Source organism: Nomascus leucogenys, chromosome 18, assembly GCF_006542625.1.
Source record: "Nomascus leucogenys isolate Asia chromosome 18, Asia_NLE_v1, whole genome shotgun sequence".
NCBI lineage: Eukaryota > Metazoa > Chordata > Mammalia > Primates > Hylobatidae > Nomascus > Nomascus leucogenys.
The window spans coordinates 72,656,134-72,676,177 of record NC_044398.1 but is presented as its reverse complement, the minus strand read 5'-3'; the positions used below and the strand labels follow the sequence as shown (position 1 = coordinate 72,676,177).

Sequence of the window (20,044 nt, the reverse complement as noted above, 5' to 3'; positions counted from 1 at the left end):
TTAGTGATCATTCTCTCAATTCACAGTGCTACAACACAAACCACTGTATCATAAAAAGAGTTTGAAAGTGACATTTTCCCATGAAGTAGTATTACAGCAGAGAAGCAAACATTCACTCTGATAGAAGGGAAATATTTAAAAAGTGGGAAAAAAGCTTTATTTCAACAAACTTGCATGCTTTACTTATAACTTCATTAAACCATAAAATGAATTCATATTTTTCTTAGTAAGTCCTTTCAGAAAATAAAAGACTGAAATATATATCCAGAATTGAAAAAACACCTATCATCCAAAATTTTATTGTGCTTACTGTGTAATATACTACATCCTAAACTTTCCCAAAACATACATCATTAAAATATTTTGTCAGAAGAAAGTGAAAGAATACAAACAGAAGGATTTAGAGGCAGAAGAGGTAAGAATTCTACAAAACACCTAAAATTTAAATTTTAAACTAAAGTAAAATTTCTTACTGTAGCAAATATTTTGACTCCCCAAAAATGAAATCTATAGCCTTGGCTATAATTTGTAGATCTGTTTTGTACTGTGTCTTTTTGTAATAAAACAAAAACTCAAAGGGTGCCACATCCAAATTTCAAATAAGACCAAAAAACTATTATACTTTAAACCGTTATCTTGCTTACAACGAAATGACATTTTGAGTAATTTTATAGCCTTTCTTTGCATCTCCTTAAAACTACCTGTTAACATTAACGTCTGTGTATAGATTATATTAAAATTGTTTAAAAGGACTTTATACTGAAATTTTTTGTGTCACTATTATCTGAAGTCACTTGAACTCATTTAAAAGGTATGCTCAGACCAGGAGCGATGGCTCATGCCTGTAATCTCAGTGCTTTGGGAGGCTGAGGCAGATGATCACTTAGGGTCAGGAGACCAGTCTGTGCAACATGGCGAAACACGGTCTCTACAAAAAATACAAAAAAAATTAACCAGGCATGGTGGGGTACACCTATACTTCCAGCTACTTGGGGAGCTATGGCAAGAGGATGCCAGGATGCCTTGAGCCCAGGAAGGGAGGCTGCAGTGAGCTGAGATCACACCACTGCACTCCAATCTGGGTGACAAAGTAAGACCCTGTCTCAAAAACAAACAAACAAACAAAAAAACAAAGAAAACAACAATAAAAAACAACCAGCTGGGCACAGTGGCTCACACCTGTAATCCCAGCACTTTGGGAGGCCAAGGCAGGAGGATCACAAGGTCAAAAGATTGAGACCATCCTGGCCAACACGGTGAAACCTTGTCTCTACTAAAAATACATAAATCAGTTGGGCGTGGTGGTGCAGGTCTGTAGTCCCAGCTACTCGCGAGGCTGAGGCAGGAGAATCCGGGAGGCAGAAGTTGCCGTGAGCAGAGATCTTGCCATTGCACTCCAGCCTGGCAACAGAGCAAGACTGCATCTCAAAAACAAACAAACAAAAAACCACCAAAAACAAACAAACAAAAAAACACACATACACCAGAGGCGGTGGCTCACGCCTGTAATCCCAGCACTCTGGGGGACCGAGGTGGCTGGATCACCTGAGGTCAGGAATTCGAGACCAGCCTGGCCAACACAACGAAACTCTATCTCTATTACAAACACAAAAATTAGCTGGGCGTGGTGGCACGTGCCTGTAATCTCAGCTACTCAGGAAGCTGAGGCAGGAGAAATGCTTGAACCCAGGAGGTGGAGGATGCACTGAGCTGAGATCACCCCCACTGCTCTCCAGCCTGCGTAACAGAGCGAGACTCTGTCATTAAAAAAAAAAAAAAATAGACAAATAAAAGGTACGTTCAGTATATCAGTTTATCAGTGTACAAGTATTTATGTAGATAATTTTGACATAAATGGTAAATAAAATAACATTTACAGAATAATAAGACATTTATTAAACCTTACCATGCACTAGGTACTACTGTCAGCACTTTACCTGTTTTAACTTATTTAATCATCACAATCTAAAAGTAGATATTATTTAATCTCCTTTTACAATAAGAAAATTAAGTGAGGCAAAGAAAAGTTAAGTAACTTGCCCAAGAATAAAAGAACACAGTAAAAGGAAGAGACAGGATTTGAATCCAAGGAAGGTGCTCAAAACCTGCATTATTATCTTCTATGCTCTAACGTCTCTTAATACAATAACTAACAATTAACTGCATTGTATAAAAGAGATAAACATTTTTGGTATAATTAAGTTCTGTTTAAACTTTTTTTTTTTTTGAGACAAAGAGTCTCACTCTGTTGCCCAGGCTAAAGTGCAGTGGCACCATCACGGCTCGCTGCAGCCTCAATCTCCTGGGCTCAAGCAATCCCCTCACCTCAGCCTCCTAAGTAGCTGGGACTACAGGGGTGCACCACACCAGGTTAATTTATATATTTATTTTTATTTTTTGTAGAGATAGGGTCTCACTATGTTGCCCAGCCTGGTCTCAAACACCTGGGCTCAAGCGATCCTCCTGCCTCAGCCTCCCAAAGTGCTGGGATTACAGGCATAAGCCACCATGCCTGGCCCTGTTTAAACCTTTTGATATCAAAATATAAAGTACACCCTCGGCATGGTATCTCGCAACTGTAATCCTAGCACTTTGGAAGGCTACGGCAAGAGGATCACTTGAGGTCAGGAGTTGAAGACCCACCTAGGCAACAAAGTGAGACCCTTTTTCTACAAAATGTTTCTTAACAAATTAGCTGGACATGGTGGCGCATGCCTGTAATCTCAGCTACTTACAAGGCTGAGATGGGAGGATCATTTGAACCCAGGAGTTCAGGGCTTCAGTGAGCTACGATCACACCACAGCACTCCAGCCAGGACAAGAGTGAGGACATTGTCTCTAAAAATAAATTGAAGGTTTTTCTTATATATACACATATATTCATATACATATAAGTAATATATGTGTGTAAATTAGAACTAGTCCCATTCACTAGTCGTAAGAGCCACAGACCTTTTATCTAATTCTCAATACCCTCCACTACCACTACATGCCAGACTCACTGAAAAAAAAAAGGATGGTGACAGTAACTATTCCCTAGTTCCTCAATTACAAGTAAGATTAAGCTTGAAAAAGAAAAAAAAGAGTCAGCCAAATAAAACATGGCACAGGCTCAAGAAGGAAAACATTAAGGGAGAATTTGCCACCCTACATAACCACATATTTTGAAATTGTGTCAGATTTTTTAAAAGTATTTTATATTGGCCGGGCACAGTGGCTCACGCCTGTAATCCCAGCTACTCAGGAGGCTGAGACAGGAGGATTGCTTGAGCCCAGGAGTTCGAGGTTGCAGTGAGCTATGAGTGTACCATTGAACTCTAGCTTGGGAGACAAAACCCTGTCTGTAAAAAATAAAAACAGTATTTTTTTTAATAATGGTAGCAAAGGGGCAAAACTGTTTTTTTTTTTTTTTCAGGCATTACTTCTGTTACCAGAAGAATATCTCTTTGCAGAATTCTACCACTTGCATACACACAATGCAAATCACAGTAGACATATTAAACATAAAATCCTCCCCACTCACCTACAAAACAAAGAATAAAAAGTACCAAAGAACATCTCTGAATACTATACCAAAGGTTGTTACTGTGACAAGATTGAATAAAAGGAAGCATTTAAACATGGTGGAATCAAAGTCATTAAAATAAAATTCTATTCTGTTCCATAAAATCATCTCCTTTTCTATTTATCATTTGACTCTAAAAATGTGTTACAAAGTTCAGTAATTCAGGTAGTCAAAGATTCTACTCTATTTCATCTTAAGCAACTTTCAATTTTGAAATTTTCATCCCTGTTTCTCACAGAAATAAATAAGATTTATAGGTATTAATGGCAAAGTTAGATCTTGATCTATTAATTAATTCTTCTCTCTTTCTGTCCCTAGAAAGTAATAATATGAGAGAACTACAGGCTAAAACATCTCAAATCTGAAAACTTGAAGTATTTGCTTCAAAATCCTTAACTTTTTGAGTACCAGCATGATGCTCAAGGGAAATGCTCACTAGAGTGTTTCAATTTTCAGATTTTCACATTTGAGATGTTCAACCTAAGTATAATGTAAATATTACAAAATCTGAAACATTTCTGTTCCCAAGCATTGCAGATGAGAAGTACTTAACCTGTGCTCTTGAACCCGGGAGGCGGAAGTTGCAGTGAGCCAAGATCGCACCACTACACTCCAGCCTGGGCGACAGAGTGAGAGTCCGTCTCAAATAAATAAATAAATAAATAAACAAACAAACAAACAATAAAAAGAAATCAGATACACGACCAATCCATGCAGAGATCAGAGATCACTGCAGCTTTTTTTTTTCCCTTGAGATTGCGTCTCACTCTTGCTCAGCCTGGAGTGCAGCGGTACGATCACGGCTCTCTGGGCTCAGGTGTGTCTCCCACCTCAGCCTCCCAATAGTTGGGACCGCAGGCCCTGCGCCACCACAAAATAATTTTTGTATTTTTTTGTAGAGACCAGGGTCTTCCTATGTTACCCAGGTTAGCCTGGCCACTACAGCTTTCTTAAGGGCACGGGGGGTATAACAATTAAACCTGAGGTCAGGAGCTCGAGACCGGCCTGGCCAACATGGTGAAACCCCATCTTTACTAAAAATAAAAAAAAAAAGAAAGAAGTTAGCCAGGCGTGGTGGCGGGCGCCTGTAATCTCAGCTACTCGGGAGACTGAGGCAGGAGAATTGCTGGAACCTGGGAGACGGAGGTTGCAGTCAGTCGAGATAGCGCCATTGCACTCCAGACTGGGCGACAGAGAGGGCCTCCATCTCAAAAAAACAAAACAGGCCGGGCGCGGTGGCTCACGCCTGTAATCCCAACACTTTGGGAGGCCGAGGCGGGCGGATCACGAGGTCAGGAGATCGAGGCCATCCTGGCTAACACGAGTAGGAAACGAAGGCTCGAGAAGGTTAGTACAGCTCCTTCAACCTCGCCATGGCCTCTGCCGGAATGCAGATCCTGGGAGTCGTCCTGACACTGCTGGGCTGGGTGAATGGCCTGGTCTCCTGCGCCCTGCCCATGTGGAAAGTGACCGCTTTCATCGGCAACAGCATCGTGGTGGCCCAGGTGGTGTGGGAGGGCCTGTGGATGTCCTGCGTGGTGCAGAGCACCGGCCAGATGCAGTGCAAGGTGTATGACTCACTGCTGGCGCTGCGGCAGGACCTGCAGGCTGCACGTGCCCTCTGTGTCATCACCCTCCTTGTGGCCCTGTTCAGCTTGCTGGTCTGCCTTGCTGGGGCCAAGTGTACCACCTGTGTGGAGGAGAAGGATTCCAACGCCCACCTGGTGCTCACCTCTGGGACTGTCTTTGTCATCTCAAGGGTCCTGACGCTAATCCCCGTGTGCCGGACAGCGCATGCCATCATCTGGGACTTCTATAACCCCCTGGTGGCTGAGGCCCAAAAGCAGGAGCTGGGGGCCTCCCTCTACTTGGGCTGGGTGGCCTCAGGCCTTTTGTTGCTGGGTGGGGGGCTGCTGTGCTGCACTTGCCCCTTGGGGGGGTTCCCGGGGCCCCAGCCATTACATGGCCCGCTACTCAACATCTGCCCCTGCCATCTCTCAGGGGCCCTCTGAGCACCCCACCAAGAATTACGTCTGATGTGGAGGGGAATGGGGGCTCCACTGGCGCTAGCACCATCCAGAAGTGGCAGTGCCCAACAGCTTTGGGATGGGTTCGTATCTTTTGTTTCTGCCTTCTGCTATTTTTCTTTTGACTGAGGATATTTAAAATTCGTTTGAAAACTGAACCAAGATGATGACTCAGACTCCCACTTAGGCTTTGCTGTTTCTCACCCTTGGATGATGGAGCCAAAGAGGGGATGCTTTGAGATTCTGGATCTTGACATGCCCATCTTAGAAGCCAGTCAAGCTGTAGAACTAATGTGGAGGCTGCTTGCTGTGCTGACCTTTGCAACAAAACAGACTGTCCCCAAGAGTTCCTGCTGCTGCTGGGGGCTGGGCTTCCCTAGATATCATTGGACAGCTGCCCCCCATCCTACTCAGGCCTCTGGAGCTCCTCTCTTCACCCCTGGAAAAGTGATCTGTTAACAAAGGACTGCCCACCTCCGGAACTTCTGACCTCTGGCTCCTCCATCCTGATAGGACGTCCACCCCCCAGGGCCAGGTCCCAGCTATGTAGACCCCCGACCCCACCTCCAACACTGCACCCTTCTGCCCTGCCCGCCCCGCCTCACCCCCTTTACACTCACATTTTTACCAAATAAAGCATGTTTGGTTAGTGAAAAAAAAAAATAAGTACTTAACCTGTACTTTAAGGACTACAGATACGAAAAGCACATAAGATGCCTGGCACACAGCAGGTATTGTTAAATGAAGGCATATAGCATTTGAGACAGAAATTTAAAAAGAAACAATAGTATGGAAATTTAAAAACAAAAACCTAATAGTTAAGGACATCGGGCATCTCTTAAAAAAGTCCCAATTCAAGACTCTCTAGCTAGCCTACGAAAGGTCTCTACACAAATGGCTGGAATGAAGAAGCAATAGCACTATCTTTCGACAAAGAGCCTCTCCTTGACCAAACTTTAGTTAGGCTTTTCTTTCTGAATCTTTATCCTAACTGGGCTTCTACTTTTGGACTTCCAAAATGTCTGCTCTTTGCGTCACCCAATTTTACCAAGAAATCTTGCTATGTTGGTTTAGCCAGAATCCCCTATCCTTGACATCTGATATCATCAATATCTAATCATGTTGCTTTCGGCAAGAATCCTATTAGGTCAGTTTGGCCAGGAAGCCCCTCTCATCCCTGATGATTCTTTTTAGTAATTTTCCATCCTCTCAATCCCTCACCCCACCCCCAACCTCCCACCCTTTCCATCCCTGCTCCTTGGCAATAAACTCCCACTTTTCCTTGTATTCAGAGTTGAGCACAATTTTTCTCCCCTACTGCAAAACCCCACTGCAGCAGTCTCATCTGAATAAAGTCTGTTTTATCATCCTTTACAAGTGTTTGAAAAGTTTTTAACACCTTTCAGCCTTTACCTTTCAGTAAACGCAGGGAGAGAGATAAAGAAAGAAGAAACAACAGGAATAAAGAAGAAACCACAGGAAATAACCGTTGCCAACTAAGATATTCACAAGCCCTGTATACCTCCTATCTGCTCCAGAAAACACCAACTGATACATGCTTACAGAAGGCTTAGCTGGAAAAGAGTAAGTAATAAAGCAACCAAGCAGGAGAAATAAAAATATTTTTTTCACATGTGATTCTAAAAAATGTGGAGGGGGGAAGGAATATTCAGTGAGACAATATGCAAATTAACTATTTAATGAAACATGTAAGGTACTAGTTCATGAAACCCCCAAATACTTAACATTTTCTATTTCTAAACCAGAAGAAACAGTGCCACCTACTGACTGCTTAGTGGCTGTAACTGAGAAGCCCAAAGCCTTGACTCCAAAGTATCAAAAGCTAACCATTACACAGTAAGTATTTTAGCATTTCAAATATTCTTAAACTTTTTTACCCTCAGAATTGTTGTCTTCATAATTTTCCCTTAAGAAACATTAGCACCGCCGGGCGCGGTGGCTCACGCTTGTAATCCCAGCACTTTGGGAGGCCGAGGCGGGCGGATCACGAGGTCAGGAGATCGAGACCACGCTGAAACCCCGTCTCTACTAAAAATACAAAAAAATTAGCCGGGCGTGGTGGCGGGCGCCTGTAGTCTCAGCTACCAGAGAGGCTGAGGCAGGAGAAGGGCGTGAACCCGGGAGGCGGAGCCTGCAGTGAGCCGAGATTGCGCCACTGCACTCCAGCCTGGGAGACATCGAGCGAGACTCCATCTCAAAAAAAAAAAAAAAAAAAAAAAAAGAAACATTAGCACCAAAAAAGTTTTACATCAAAGTTCATGTATTAAATAATTCATAACTAATACTGAGACAAAAAATATTCGCTATAGATGCCAAAATCTGCTTAGCCTGAACCTAATCAGCAAGGTATATAATCAACAAATGTAGAAGGCGGGGCATCCTGCAAGACAACTAATCTAGTTTTTTTTAACAAGTCAATGGCATTTTTAAGGGGGAGAGGGAGGAAGTCAATACTATTCAAAATTAAAAGATTTGTAAAAGACATGTCAAATGCACCTTATTCATTTTTCTGGCTCAAGCCACTTCTAAAAATGTGTTTGAGAACAATCTAGAAAACTGGATAAAAGTATTAAATGATATTAAATCACTTTTTACTTCCTCAGGATGATAAAAGTTAAATACTTAAAAAATAAATCTATCTTTTCACAGATAAATGTTGAAGAATTTAGTTAAAAAAATATTTAAATTCCATTAAAATAGCTCAAAAAAAGTCAGAAAGCAAAAACAGCAAAATGTTGACTATTAGATTTAGGTAATAGTTACATGGCAGTTAATATTTTTCTTTACTTTTCCATGTTTTTAAAATGTATTTTCAATTTTAAAAACACCTGTATTCTTAACAATAACTAAAAAGGTTATTTTAGTAATAATCCGTTTTTTTGTTAATAAGACTTAAGTAGGCCAGATGCAGTGACTCAGGCCTGTAATCCCGGCAATTCGGGAGGCCAAGGCTAGTGGACCATAAGCTCAGGAGTTCGTGACCAGCCTGGCCAATATGGTGAAACTCCCCCCTCTACTAAAAATACAAAATTAGCCGGGCATGTTGGCACACGCCTGAAGTCCCAGCTACTTGGGATGCAGAGGCAGAAAAACTGCTTGAACCTGGGAGGCGGAGATTGCAGTGAACCGAGATTGCACCACTGCACTCCAGCCCGGGTAACAGAGCAAGACTCTGTCTCAAAAAAAAAAAAAAAAAAAAAAAAAGGCTTAAGTATAAATTTGCTTTCCACTTAACTATGACATAAATATATATTAAATTACCAAAATGTATCAAGCCAGAAGCTTTAGTAGGTACAAGATCTATCTCAAAAGCAAGTTCCAGCCAAACTGCTGATGTCTCTCAACTAATATTTATTTATTTATTTTTTGAGACGGAGTCTTGCCCTATTGCCCAGGCTGGAGTGCAACGGCACAATCTCGGCTCACTGCAACCTCTGCTTCCCAGGTTCAAATGATTCTCCTGCCTCAGCCTCCCAAGTAGCTGGGATTACAGGCACCCGCCACCACACCCAGGTATTTTTTGTACTTTTAGTAGAGACAGGTTTTCACCATGTTGGCCAGGCTGGTCTCAAACTCCTGACCTCATGATCCACCTGCCTCGGATTTCCAAAGTGCTGGGATTACAGGCGTGAGCCATTGCACCCAGCCTCAACTAATATTTATTTATTTACTGTCAATGAAGGACATTCCTAAAGACCTATAGCATTTGTTACTTACATGCTTTTTAAAGTAAAATCTAATTTTCATTTTGTTTTCAAACCTGCCAGTGATATAGCTCAGGCCCAGGAGGGACACTGTGGCCCATCTTTCAGTTCTCTAAGTCTCTTACCCTAGCAACAGCCTTACACCTCTCTTCAGCCACTTAATGCCTACACACTGTTCTCATGTATCCAAAATATCAACTCAGTAAGGAGGAGGAACAAAAAAAAAGAGTAAAACTACTCTACTCCCTGGGTGGGCCCCTACCTTTCCACAGCTCTATCTCAGGCATCCCGTAAAGTGATTGCATAGAGTAAGAATACAAATATTTGTCAGATAAATAGATGGATGGGTAAGGTATAAATCAGCACTGTTTCAAAAGCAACTTTTAGATACTTGGAGGATAGTTTTGGAATTTTCATTCTTATTCCAGGCCCTTAACTAGGACTCAGACAAGAGGCTTTATGAATCAATACAGGAAGAATACGTACCATGCTATATTCAAAATCTCTTCTGTTCAGTGCACAGCTCTTTTCTTTTGAACCAAGTCTGTCACCTTGAGTCTCTCCTCCACTAATTTCCGACCAAAAAGTTATTTTTCACCTTGATATTAATATAAGCCTAGACACACACATGCACAGCCTCAAATCCCCACACAGGTTCACAGCACAAATGACCCTTTAAGAGAGTCATTCTTTAAATAATGTACTTAAAAAGCCAATATAGGCCGGGCGCGATGGCTCACGCCTGTAATCCCAACACTTCAGGACATCAACGCGGGCGGATCATTTGAGGTCAGAAGTTTGAGACCAGCCTGGCCAATGTGGCAAAACCCTGTCCCTACTAAAAGTACAAAAATTGGCTGGGCATAGCGGCATGCGCCTGTAATCCCAGCTACTCAGGAGGCTGAGGAAAGACAATCACTTAAACCTGGGAGGTAGAAGTTGCAGTGAGCTGAGATCACACCACTGCACCCCAGCCTGGGTGACAGAGCAAGACTCAATCCCCAGGGGGAAAAAAAGCCACTATAAAATTACACAGAGCAAGAGATAAGAAACAGAATCAACATGGCATTTAATGTACAATTAAAATCAACAAAACAAAAGTGAAAATAAGATCTATTAAACCTATTTGATGACTTGCTCACAAAGGCATTTATCTTTTTTTTTTTTTTTTTTTGAGACAGAGTCTTGCTCTGTTGCCCAGGCTGGAGTGCAGTGGCGCGATCTCAGCTCACTGCAAGCTCCACCTCCCGGGTTCACATCATTCTCCTGCCTCAGCCTCCCGAGTAGCTGGGACTACAGGTGCCCGCCACCACACCCAGCTAATTTTTGTATTTTTAGTAGAGACGGGGTTTCACCGTGTTAGCCAGGATGTTCTTGATCTCCTGAGCTTGTGATCCACCCGCCTTGGCCTCCCAAAGTGCTGGGATTACAGGCGTGAGCCACCGCACCCGGCCGGCATTTATCTTTTAAATAAATTTTACTGCACTGTAAATATCTTGCAGGCTGGAGCTACACCATGGAAGTGGTGCCTTGGCATTCTCAAATTTAGCATTCATAATTTCAATTATTTGGAAACTTCCCCTAAGGACCACATCATGAAGTCTTAAGTTGACAAGGAGTAAGTCTGCAAGTCTCTGCTATGAGGGTGAGTGATCTATCTTACACTAACCAACCCATCTCAAAGCAGCTATGCAGTTCTCCTTTGTTTAGAAAATACAGTAATTCATCACGATGACCTTCTGAAGTACTGTAACTTGACTTCACCTTGCCACACAGCATTCTTTCACCCTTATCATCCAAATAATTCATGTGTTGCTTAGCAGAAACACTATTACTATTATGTTTTAGACACATGGTCTAACACTGTCTTCTAGGCTAGTACAATCATATCTCACTACAGCCTCAAACTCCTAGGCTTAAGTAATCCTCCCGCCTCAGCCTCCCAAGTAACCAGAATGACATACATAAACCACCATGCCTAATTTTTTTATTTTTTGTAGAGATAGGATCTCACTATGTTGCCTAGACTGGTCTCAAACTCCTGGCCCCAAGGATCCTCCCACCTCAGCTTTCCAAAGTGCTGGGATTACAGGCATGAGTCACCATGTCCAGCCCAATGAGAACATTATTCATCATAAACCTTTTAGCTTTTAAAATTCGGCTAAGTTTTAGCCATGAGCATAATAATAATGCAATATAGTTTTGTTTTCTTCCATGGCAGACTCCCCCCCCGCTCCCCGAGACAGAGTCTTGCTCTGTTGCCCAGGCTAGAGTGCAGTGGCATGATCTCGGCTCACTGCAATCTCCGCCTCCTGGGTTGAAGCGATTCTCCTGCCTCAGGCTCCCGAGTAGCTGGGATTACAGGCACCCGGCTAATTTTTGTATTTTTAGTACAGACGGGGTTTCACCATGTTGGCCAGGCTGGTCTTGAACTCCTGACCTCATGATCCACCCACCTCAGCCTCCTAAAGTGCCAGGATTACAGGCGTGAGCCACCACACCCGGCCCCATGTCAGATTTTAATAGCTTACTAAATGGGGGGTTGTGTTCTTCCACATGAACTGTCAAGAGACTACCAATTCTGTCTTCTGTCTCCCATAATATTGTACATATCTCTTGTACACAGTCAGCATTCAATAACTGTTGAGTGACTGTTAGACAGAAGTAAAAATTTAAGATTAATCCCTAATATCCAGGCCGGGCATGGTCATATGCGCCTGTGGTCCCAGCTACTTGGGAGGCTGAGGTGGGGGGATTCCTTGAGCCTAGGAGGTCAAGGTTGTAGACACCTATGTTTGTGCCACTGCACTATGCAGCATATACTTTTGTGTGTTACACATCGTGATTTGGGGACATTACTTAGTTTAACATACTTACAACTTCATTACAATTACTACCTGTACCTTAAATTTCCTTATTTTTAGAGACTTTGGATTTTAACTGTAGTTAATGTCCATTTTATTATATTTAGGTTTATATGTAAAGGCATACTGTTTTATAGAAAATGAATTCCTGGCCGGGTATGGTGGCTCACGCCTGTAATCCCAGCATTTTGGGAGGGTGGATCATCTGAGGTCAGGAGTTGGAGACCAGCCTGGCCAACATGGCAAAACCCCATCTCTACTAAAAACACAAAAATTAGCCAGGCATGGTGGCGTCCACCTGCAAACCCAGCTACTGGGGGCGCTGAACCTGGGAGGTGGACGTTGCAGTAAGCCAAGATCGTGCCCCTGCACTCCAGTCTGGGCAACAGAGCGACACCCCTTCTCAAAAGAAAGAAAATGAATTCCTGGCCAAGCGCAGTGTTTCACGCCTGTAATCCCAGCACTTTGGGAGGCTGAGACAGGTGGATCGCTTGAGGCTAGGAGTTTGAGGCCAACCTGGGCAACATGACGAAACCCTGTCTTTACTAAAAATACAAAAATTAGCTGGGCACGGTGGCGCATGTCTGTCTGTAATCCTAGCTACTCAGGAGGCTAAGGAACAAGAATTGCTTGAAGCTAGGAGGCAAAGGTTGTAGTGAGCCAAGACAGCATCTCTCTCTCTGTCGTCTAGGCTGGAGTGCAGTGGCGCAATCTCAGTTCACTGCAGCCTCCACCTCCTGGGTTCAACTGATTCTCCTGCCTCAGCCTCCTGAGTAGCTGGGATTACAGGCGTGCACCACCATGCCCAGCTAATTTTTTTTGAATTTTTAGTAGAGACAGGGTTTCACCATGTTGCCCAGGCTGGTCTCGAACTCCCAACCTCAGGTGATCTGCCCACCACGGCCTCCCAAAGTGCTGGGACTACAGGCGTGAGCCCAGCCCCTACATTTTTTTATGTAGGAAACTAATCTGGTACTTGAGGACCATCTTTGCATCTTCCTTTATTATTAAAAGGAAGATTTTCCATGCTTCAGATTACCAAAATAATAGGCACAGCTGTATTAACTAGCAAAATTGCTCTTTATAATAATGTCTTCCCACATATGCTACCTTCAATTAACTACACATCTTGTACCTCAACCGCATTAGACAGGATACCCTTCCTAGTCCCTACTATAGTCCCTATCTCCAGGTTCAGCTGCTCCATTCCAAAATAAAAAGTGCTAATCTGAATTTTTTCCAGGTATCTCTAGCTTTGACTAATCTCTCAAAAATCCTGCTTTTTGAAGTTTTGCACTATATCATTCTGAAATCCAGCAGGCATCTAATAAGAATAAGTCTCCTATTGTTCATTCACGTTACAGTTATTGAGCATCAATCATTATGTGTACTCTTTTAGACTATGCAGTAGGATGACAGAAATAAAAGCTACACTGTAGTGAATCTAAGAAAAATAAGTCAACAATTACAAGTCAGCACAATGTGATAACTACTACACTGAAAGTAACTACAAGATGCTAATTAAGCATATACTTCTTTCTATATGGAGAAGAACTAGCCTCATAGTACAAAAAAAAAAAAACAAGCAAGAAGCTAACTCACACAAGCTATCCAGCTTAAGGCCCTGATGATCTCTACAATCTGGGGAGATTGCCTCGACTAAATATAAAGTGTACCTGTAAGGCAACGTATGAGAGAGTAAACTTTGATAAAGTTGAAATAGGAATTAAAACTTCTATAGACTGGTAGCCTTTAATAACAGTTAACTGTAACCAAGAATCTTCTAGACAGGCCGGGCGTGGTGGCTCACGCCTGTAATCCCAGCACTTTGGGAGGCCGAGGTGGGCGGATCATGAGGTCAGGAGATCGAGACCATTCTGGCTAACACGGTGAAACCCCGTCTCTACTAAAAAAAATACAAAAAATTAGCCAGGCGAGGTGGCAGGCGCCTGTAGTCCCAGCTAGGCGGGAGGCTGAGGCAGGAGAATGGCGTGAACCCCGGGGGGCGTAGCCTGCAGTGAGCCGAGATTGTGCCACTGCACTCCAGCCTGAGTGAAAGAGTGGGACTCCATCTCGGGAAAAAAAAAAAAAAGAATCTTCTAGACAATTGATTTTGAGACTCTCCCCAACAAAAAAGTAGTCCTAGAAGTGAAGGGTTTGAGGTGAGGATAAAACAGAGGAAAAGGAAAATCAATTTCACAGAAAGACTTGGGTGAGTAAATAGTCCATTTCCTTAGTCCTCGCTAGAAATCAAGCAAAAGTGAAAGGGATTTGAAAAACAACCTTAGGCTATCAAAAATAATTTCTCTTACATACAATATCCTAGGATGAACATAAGACTGCCTATTTATTTATTTATTTAATTTTTTTTTTTTTTTTGAGATGGAGTCTCTCTCTGTCACCCAGGCTGGAGTGCAGTGCTGCAATCTCGGCTCACTGCAAGCTCTGCCTCCCAGGTTCACGTCGTTCTCCTGCCTCAGACTCCCCAGTAGCTGGGACTACAGGCGCCTGCCACCACGCCCGGCTATTTTTTTTTTGTATTTTTAGTAGAGATAGGTTTTCACCATTAGCCAGGATGGTCTCGATCTCCTGACCTCAGGATCCACCTGTCTCAGCCTCCCAAAGTGCTGGGATTACAGGTGTGAGCCACCGCGCCCGGCCAAGACTGGCTATTTAAACCCATTGAGTTAAAAATGAAAAGGACACAATGTGGTCTGACGTAAACTTTGGTGTATATAAAAATTCTATGGGGAGCTTGTTAAAAATGCAAATTGCCAAGCCGTATACTCAAAGTGAGGATTCCAAAGGTGTGGTTCAGATACCTCTCAGTCTGTGTATAACAGATTGAAAACGAATGTTTTTGACATGGAAGACAGCTCAAGGTTATACACTGCTCTTCCCACCCCCTTCCCCAGTCCATACTCAAACAAAAGGCTCTACACTGTGAGTCCAAGATAAAATCGAGTCCTCAGAACAAAAAGTTGGCCAATTCTTTGTGAAAGAATAAAGGCAACATAAAAAGACTAGGACAAGTATTTTCTTCTAGAACTCTCTCTTCACTTGGTTCCTTCCATTACATCCCTTCTCTTCCACATGCTTCATATTCTTCACTGATTCCTTTCCACATTATAGGACTAGGCTACCTCCTTAAGAATGAAGCATCTCTAATCACAGACAGTGAAGTAGAGACGAGAGCAAAAGTCAGAAGGAGGTCTACGAAAAGCTGCTTAAGACCACATGCTAAATTCAAAAGTAAAAGGAACTCTGGAAGCTCCCAAGGAAAAGCCTGCTAATTTAGGGAAAAGCATGAGCAATATTTAAAGTACATTTAGAGGAGAAAAAGAAAGAAGAAAAATCTTTCTACAAAACACCATGTCACCCTCTTCTTTTTTGGAGGGCAGCATGATTCAGAACAGACCTGAAATAGTTTCTTTTTTTGTGTGTGTGTTTGTTTTATTTATTTATTTATTTATTTATTTATTTATTATACTTTAGGTTTTAGGGTACATGTGCACAATGTGCAGGTTTGTTACATATGTATCCATGTGCCATGTTGATTTCCTGCACCCATTAACTCGTCATTTAGCATTAGGTGTATCTCCTAATGCTGTCCCTCCCCCCTCCCCCTGAAATAGTTTCTTGAGCCCTATCATGTGACCGTATAATAAGACTTAAAATTATATACCTTTAATTTCTCTACATTTACATAAGGTAACAAAGAACACTGTTAAAAATACTTTAAAGCATGGGTAACACAGTGAGATTTCATCTCTAAAAAAAATTAAAAAACCATCTGGGCGTAGTGGAGTGTACCTGTAGTCCTAGCTACTCGTGAGGCTGAGGTAGGAGGATGGTTTGAGCCAAGGAGGTCAAGGCTGTAGTGAGCTATGATCATGCCACTGTACTACACCCTGGGTGATAGAACAAAACCCTGTCTCAAAACGCGCACACACACACACACACACACAAGACCAAAAACAGAACAAAACCCTGTCTCAAAACACACACACACACACGAACCCAAAACCAAAAAAAAGGTGCAAAAAACCTGATAAACGGCTGTCACTCCCTACTTATGTCAAACTCCTTCCTATATCTGCCCTACATCCTTCAATTACCCAGACGTATCAATTCTCCTCCTAAATTTCAACTCTATGCCCACCTAATTGTTCCCTTTACCACAGCTTCATTTAAGAGACGTATCATCTCATCTGAACTACTTCCTTTGCCTCAAACTGATCTCCTTGCCTTCAGAGTGTATCCAACAACCAATTCTCCTCACTAGCAACTAAGTGATCTTTTTATTCATATCACTGCCCAGCTTAAAATGAGAAAGAATTAAGTCTTTCAAAAAACATCAACAGAAGTAAAACTACAGTCATGTTTTTTTACAAGTAGCACAATTTTCTTTTTTTTTTCTTTTTTTGAGACGGAGTCTCGCCCTGTTGCCCAGGCTGGAGTGCAGTGACATAATCACGGCTCATTGCAACCTCCACCTCCTGAGTTCAAGCAATCCTTCTGCCTCAGCCTCCTGAGTAGCTGGAACCACAGGCACGTGCCACCATGCCCGGCTAATTTTTGTAGTTTTTAGTAGAGACGGGGTTTCACCATGTTGGCCAGGCCTGATCTCGTGATCCACCCACCTCAGCCTCCCCAAGTGCTGGGATTCCAGGCATGAGCCACCGTGCCCAGCCGCACAATTTTCATAATCAAATTTAACTATGTGAAATCACTTACATCATAAAATAGTTTTCTATCAGCAGCAAGTCGTTTAGATGCCAGTGTCTTGGTAACATGATAGAAGGTAAGTAATGCTCTGTGCTGTCGAAGATCATCCTGGACTTTAACAGACTCTATAAGAGTGGGAATTAGTTCAGGCCACTGTCTGGGACAATCCAATCTAGCAACTTTTGCAATCAGCACTGCAATCTGAGTTGCAATCTGAAAGGAAAAAATTAAACGGAATCAAGGCAATAGATAAGGAATGCATTCACGGTGAAAAATCACCTTGTTAATTATACATTTGACAAAAATGAATACAATTTCACTGAATGACTGCTTAAACAGTGGTTCTCAAAGTGTGGCCCATGGACCCCTGGTAGAGCTAAGACCCTTTCTGGGACCTATGAGGTCCTCCTTTACCCAATTATCTGTCAGTGTGAAACGAGGTTTTCTTCATATAACATCTACCATGTATCACAACAGAGTAAATGAAGAAGCAGATATGAAAACCTAGATGTCTTCCCTTAAATAGCCAGACCCTAAAAATGCAAGCCAATGCCACCTTTCTCACTAAATTTTTATTGTTTTGGAAATAGCTACTATTGCTCATTTCCAAAACTGCTATGTTGATGAGTATTTTATTTTTTACACTAATATTTTTAAGTTTCTCAGTTTTAATTTATAATACAGTAAATATCAACAGATATAACTCTTTAAGGTCTTCAATTTTAGCAGTATAACGAGATCCTGTGACCATGAAGTTTAAGAATCCTGACCTAGCTTTTTTTTTTTTTTTTTTTCTTTTCTTCTCTCTGTGGCCCAGGCTGGAGTACACTTGGCTCGCTGCAGACTCCCTGTGTCCGGCTCCCGTGATTCTCCTGCCCTGGCCTGCGGGCTGCCTGGGATTGCCGGCGCGCGCCACCACCCCTCCCTGGTTTTTCTCCTTTGGCTGGAGGCGCGGTTTCGCCATGTCGGCCAGGCTGGTCTCCAGCTCCTGACCTCCGGTGGTCTGCCCGCCTCGGCCTCTAGAGGTGCTGGGACTGCAGACGGAGGCTCGCTCACTCGGTGCTCGCTGTTGCCCGGGCTGCAGTGCGGTGGCGTGGTCTTGGCTCGCTGCAGCCTCTGCCTCCCAGCCGCCTGCCTTGGCCTCTTAGGGTGCTGGGATTGCAGCCTCTGCCCGGCCGCCGCCCCGTCTGGGAGGTGGGGAGCGTCTCTGCCTGGCCGCCCATCGTCTGGGCTATGAGGAGCTCCTCTGCCCGGCTGCCCCGTCTGGGAGGTGAGGAGCGCCTCTGCCCAGCCGCCACCCCGTCTAGGAAGTGAGGAGCGTCTCTGCCTGGTCGTCCATCGTGTGGGATGTGAGGAGCGCCTCTGCCCGGCCGCCCATCGTCTGGGATGTGAGGAGCAACTCTGCCAGCCGCCCCGTCTGGGAGAAGTGAGGAGCGCCTCTGCCGGCCGCCCGTCTGGGAAGTGAGGAGCGCCTCTGCGCGGCCGCCCCATCTGGGAAGTGAGGAGCGCCTCTGCCCGGCCGCCCCGTCTGGGAAGTGAGGAGCGCCTCTGCGCGGCCGCCCCGTCTGGGAAGTGAGGAGTGCCTCTGCCCGGCCGCCCCGTCTGGGAAGTGAGGAGCGCCTCTGCCCGGCCGCCCCGTATGGGAAGTAGGAGCGCCTCTGCCCGCCCGCCCCGTATGGGAAGTGAGGAACGCCTCTGCCCGGCCACCACCCTGTCTAGGAAGTGAGGAGCGTCTCTGCCCGGCCTCCCAGTCTGGGAAGAAGTGAGGAGCGCCTCTGCCCGGCCACCCCATCTGGGAAGTGAGGAGCGCCTCTGTGCGGCCGCCCCATCTGGGAAGTGAAGAGCCCCTCTGCCCGGCCGCCACCCCATCTGGGAAGTGAGGAGCGTCTCTGCCCGCCGCCCCGTCTGGGAAGAAGTGAGGAGCCCTCTGCCCGGCCGCCCTGTCTGGGAAGTGAGGAGCGCCTATGCCCGGCCACCCATCGTCTGGGATGTGACAAGCGCCTCTGCCCGGCCACCCATCGTCTGGGATGTGAGGAGCGCCTCTGCCCGGCCGCCCCATCTGGGAAGTGAGGAGCCCCTCTGCCCGGCCGCCACCCCATCTGGGAAGTGAGGAGCGTCTCTGCCCAGCCGCCCCGTCTGGGATGTGGGGAGCGCCTCTGCCCAGCCACCCTGTCTGGGAGGTCTACCACAGAGGCCAGAAGCAATGTGGGGGCTGGACGTGGTGGCTCACGCCTGTAGTCCCAGTACTCTGGGAGGCCGAGGTGGGTTGTTCACTTGAGGCTAGGAGTTCGAGACCAGCCTGGCCAACATGGCGAAACATATGAAAAATACAACTGACCAACCAACGAACCAAGCGACAACAAAACAGGTCTACCCTGGAGTCATACTCTAATTTTTTCTATTTTCCTCCCTTTCTGATCCTTTATCCCACTTTCTTTTTCTTCCTCTTCCTTCTCCTTCTTTGTCAAATAGAGGATTGAATTATTATCATTGATCCATACAAAGTCCCTCTCTCATTTATTTTCTTTAATTCCCACCCCCCATTTCTAATCCCCATCTTCCCATGTGCAACCTTCCTAATATGTTTGATATGCATCTTTTTGTTTGTATGTACTTTTAGAAAATGTTTATTGTTTTGTGTGCAAAAAAAAAATAATAAAAAAGAATCCTGACCTAAAAGTAGAAAGAAACGCCAAATACTGGGCATTTAAATAATGATATTTCTACATATCAGTTTCCCAAATGCTAGCTGAAAGAACAATTAGGCAGTTGTTCACCGCTCAGTAACACAAACCCCTCCCTAATCACCTCCTGCCCCATTAAAGGTAACTCTGTTTTTCTCCATTATGCTTCAGCTCCTTTGTCAAGAAAGGGCAAAGAACTGAGATCATTTAAACAGGTCAAAATAAAATTGTATTAGAAATACTGCCAAATACAATTGTGCTTTAATAGCTCAATTTTAAAAATCAAGCATAACCAAGTATTATCCTGAAAAAACTTAAGAATTATTGTACCTATAAGCAAAACTTATTTTATTCTTAGAAGAAAAACCTCAATATAAAAAAAAAGATAAGGCCGAGCGCAGGGGCTCACGCCTGTAATCCCAGCACTTTGGGAGGCCGAGGCGGGCGGATC

The 20,044-nt window shown here is 44.0% G+C and overlaps 2 protein-coding genes across 3 annotated transcripts in view; one reads left to right on the top strand and one right to left on the bottom strand.

Moving 5' to 3' along the window:
- The window catches only part of IPO11 (importin 11), a 217,835-nt gene that overhangs the window by 159,242 nt on the left and 38,549 nt on the right, over window positions 1–20,044 (bottom strand). For both annotated transcript variants that reach the window (XM_003265977.4, XM_030799092.1), the window contains exon 5: window positions 16,919–17,122. In XM_003265977.4, the coding sequence (XP_003266025.1) occupies window positions 16,919–17,122 (204 nt within the window). The remainder of the gene's footprint in view (window positions 1–16,918; window positions 17,123–20,044) is intronic.
- On the top strand, window positions 4,939–5,577 carry LOC101176801 (claudin-6-like). Its single transcript, XM_012497355.2, has one exon. It carries the CDS (start codon window positions 4,939–4,941, stop codon window positions 5,575–5,577), a length of 639 nt encoding a protein of 212 aa, XP_012352809.2.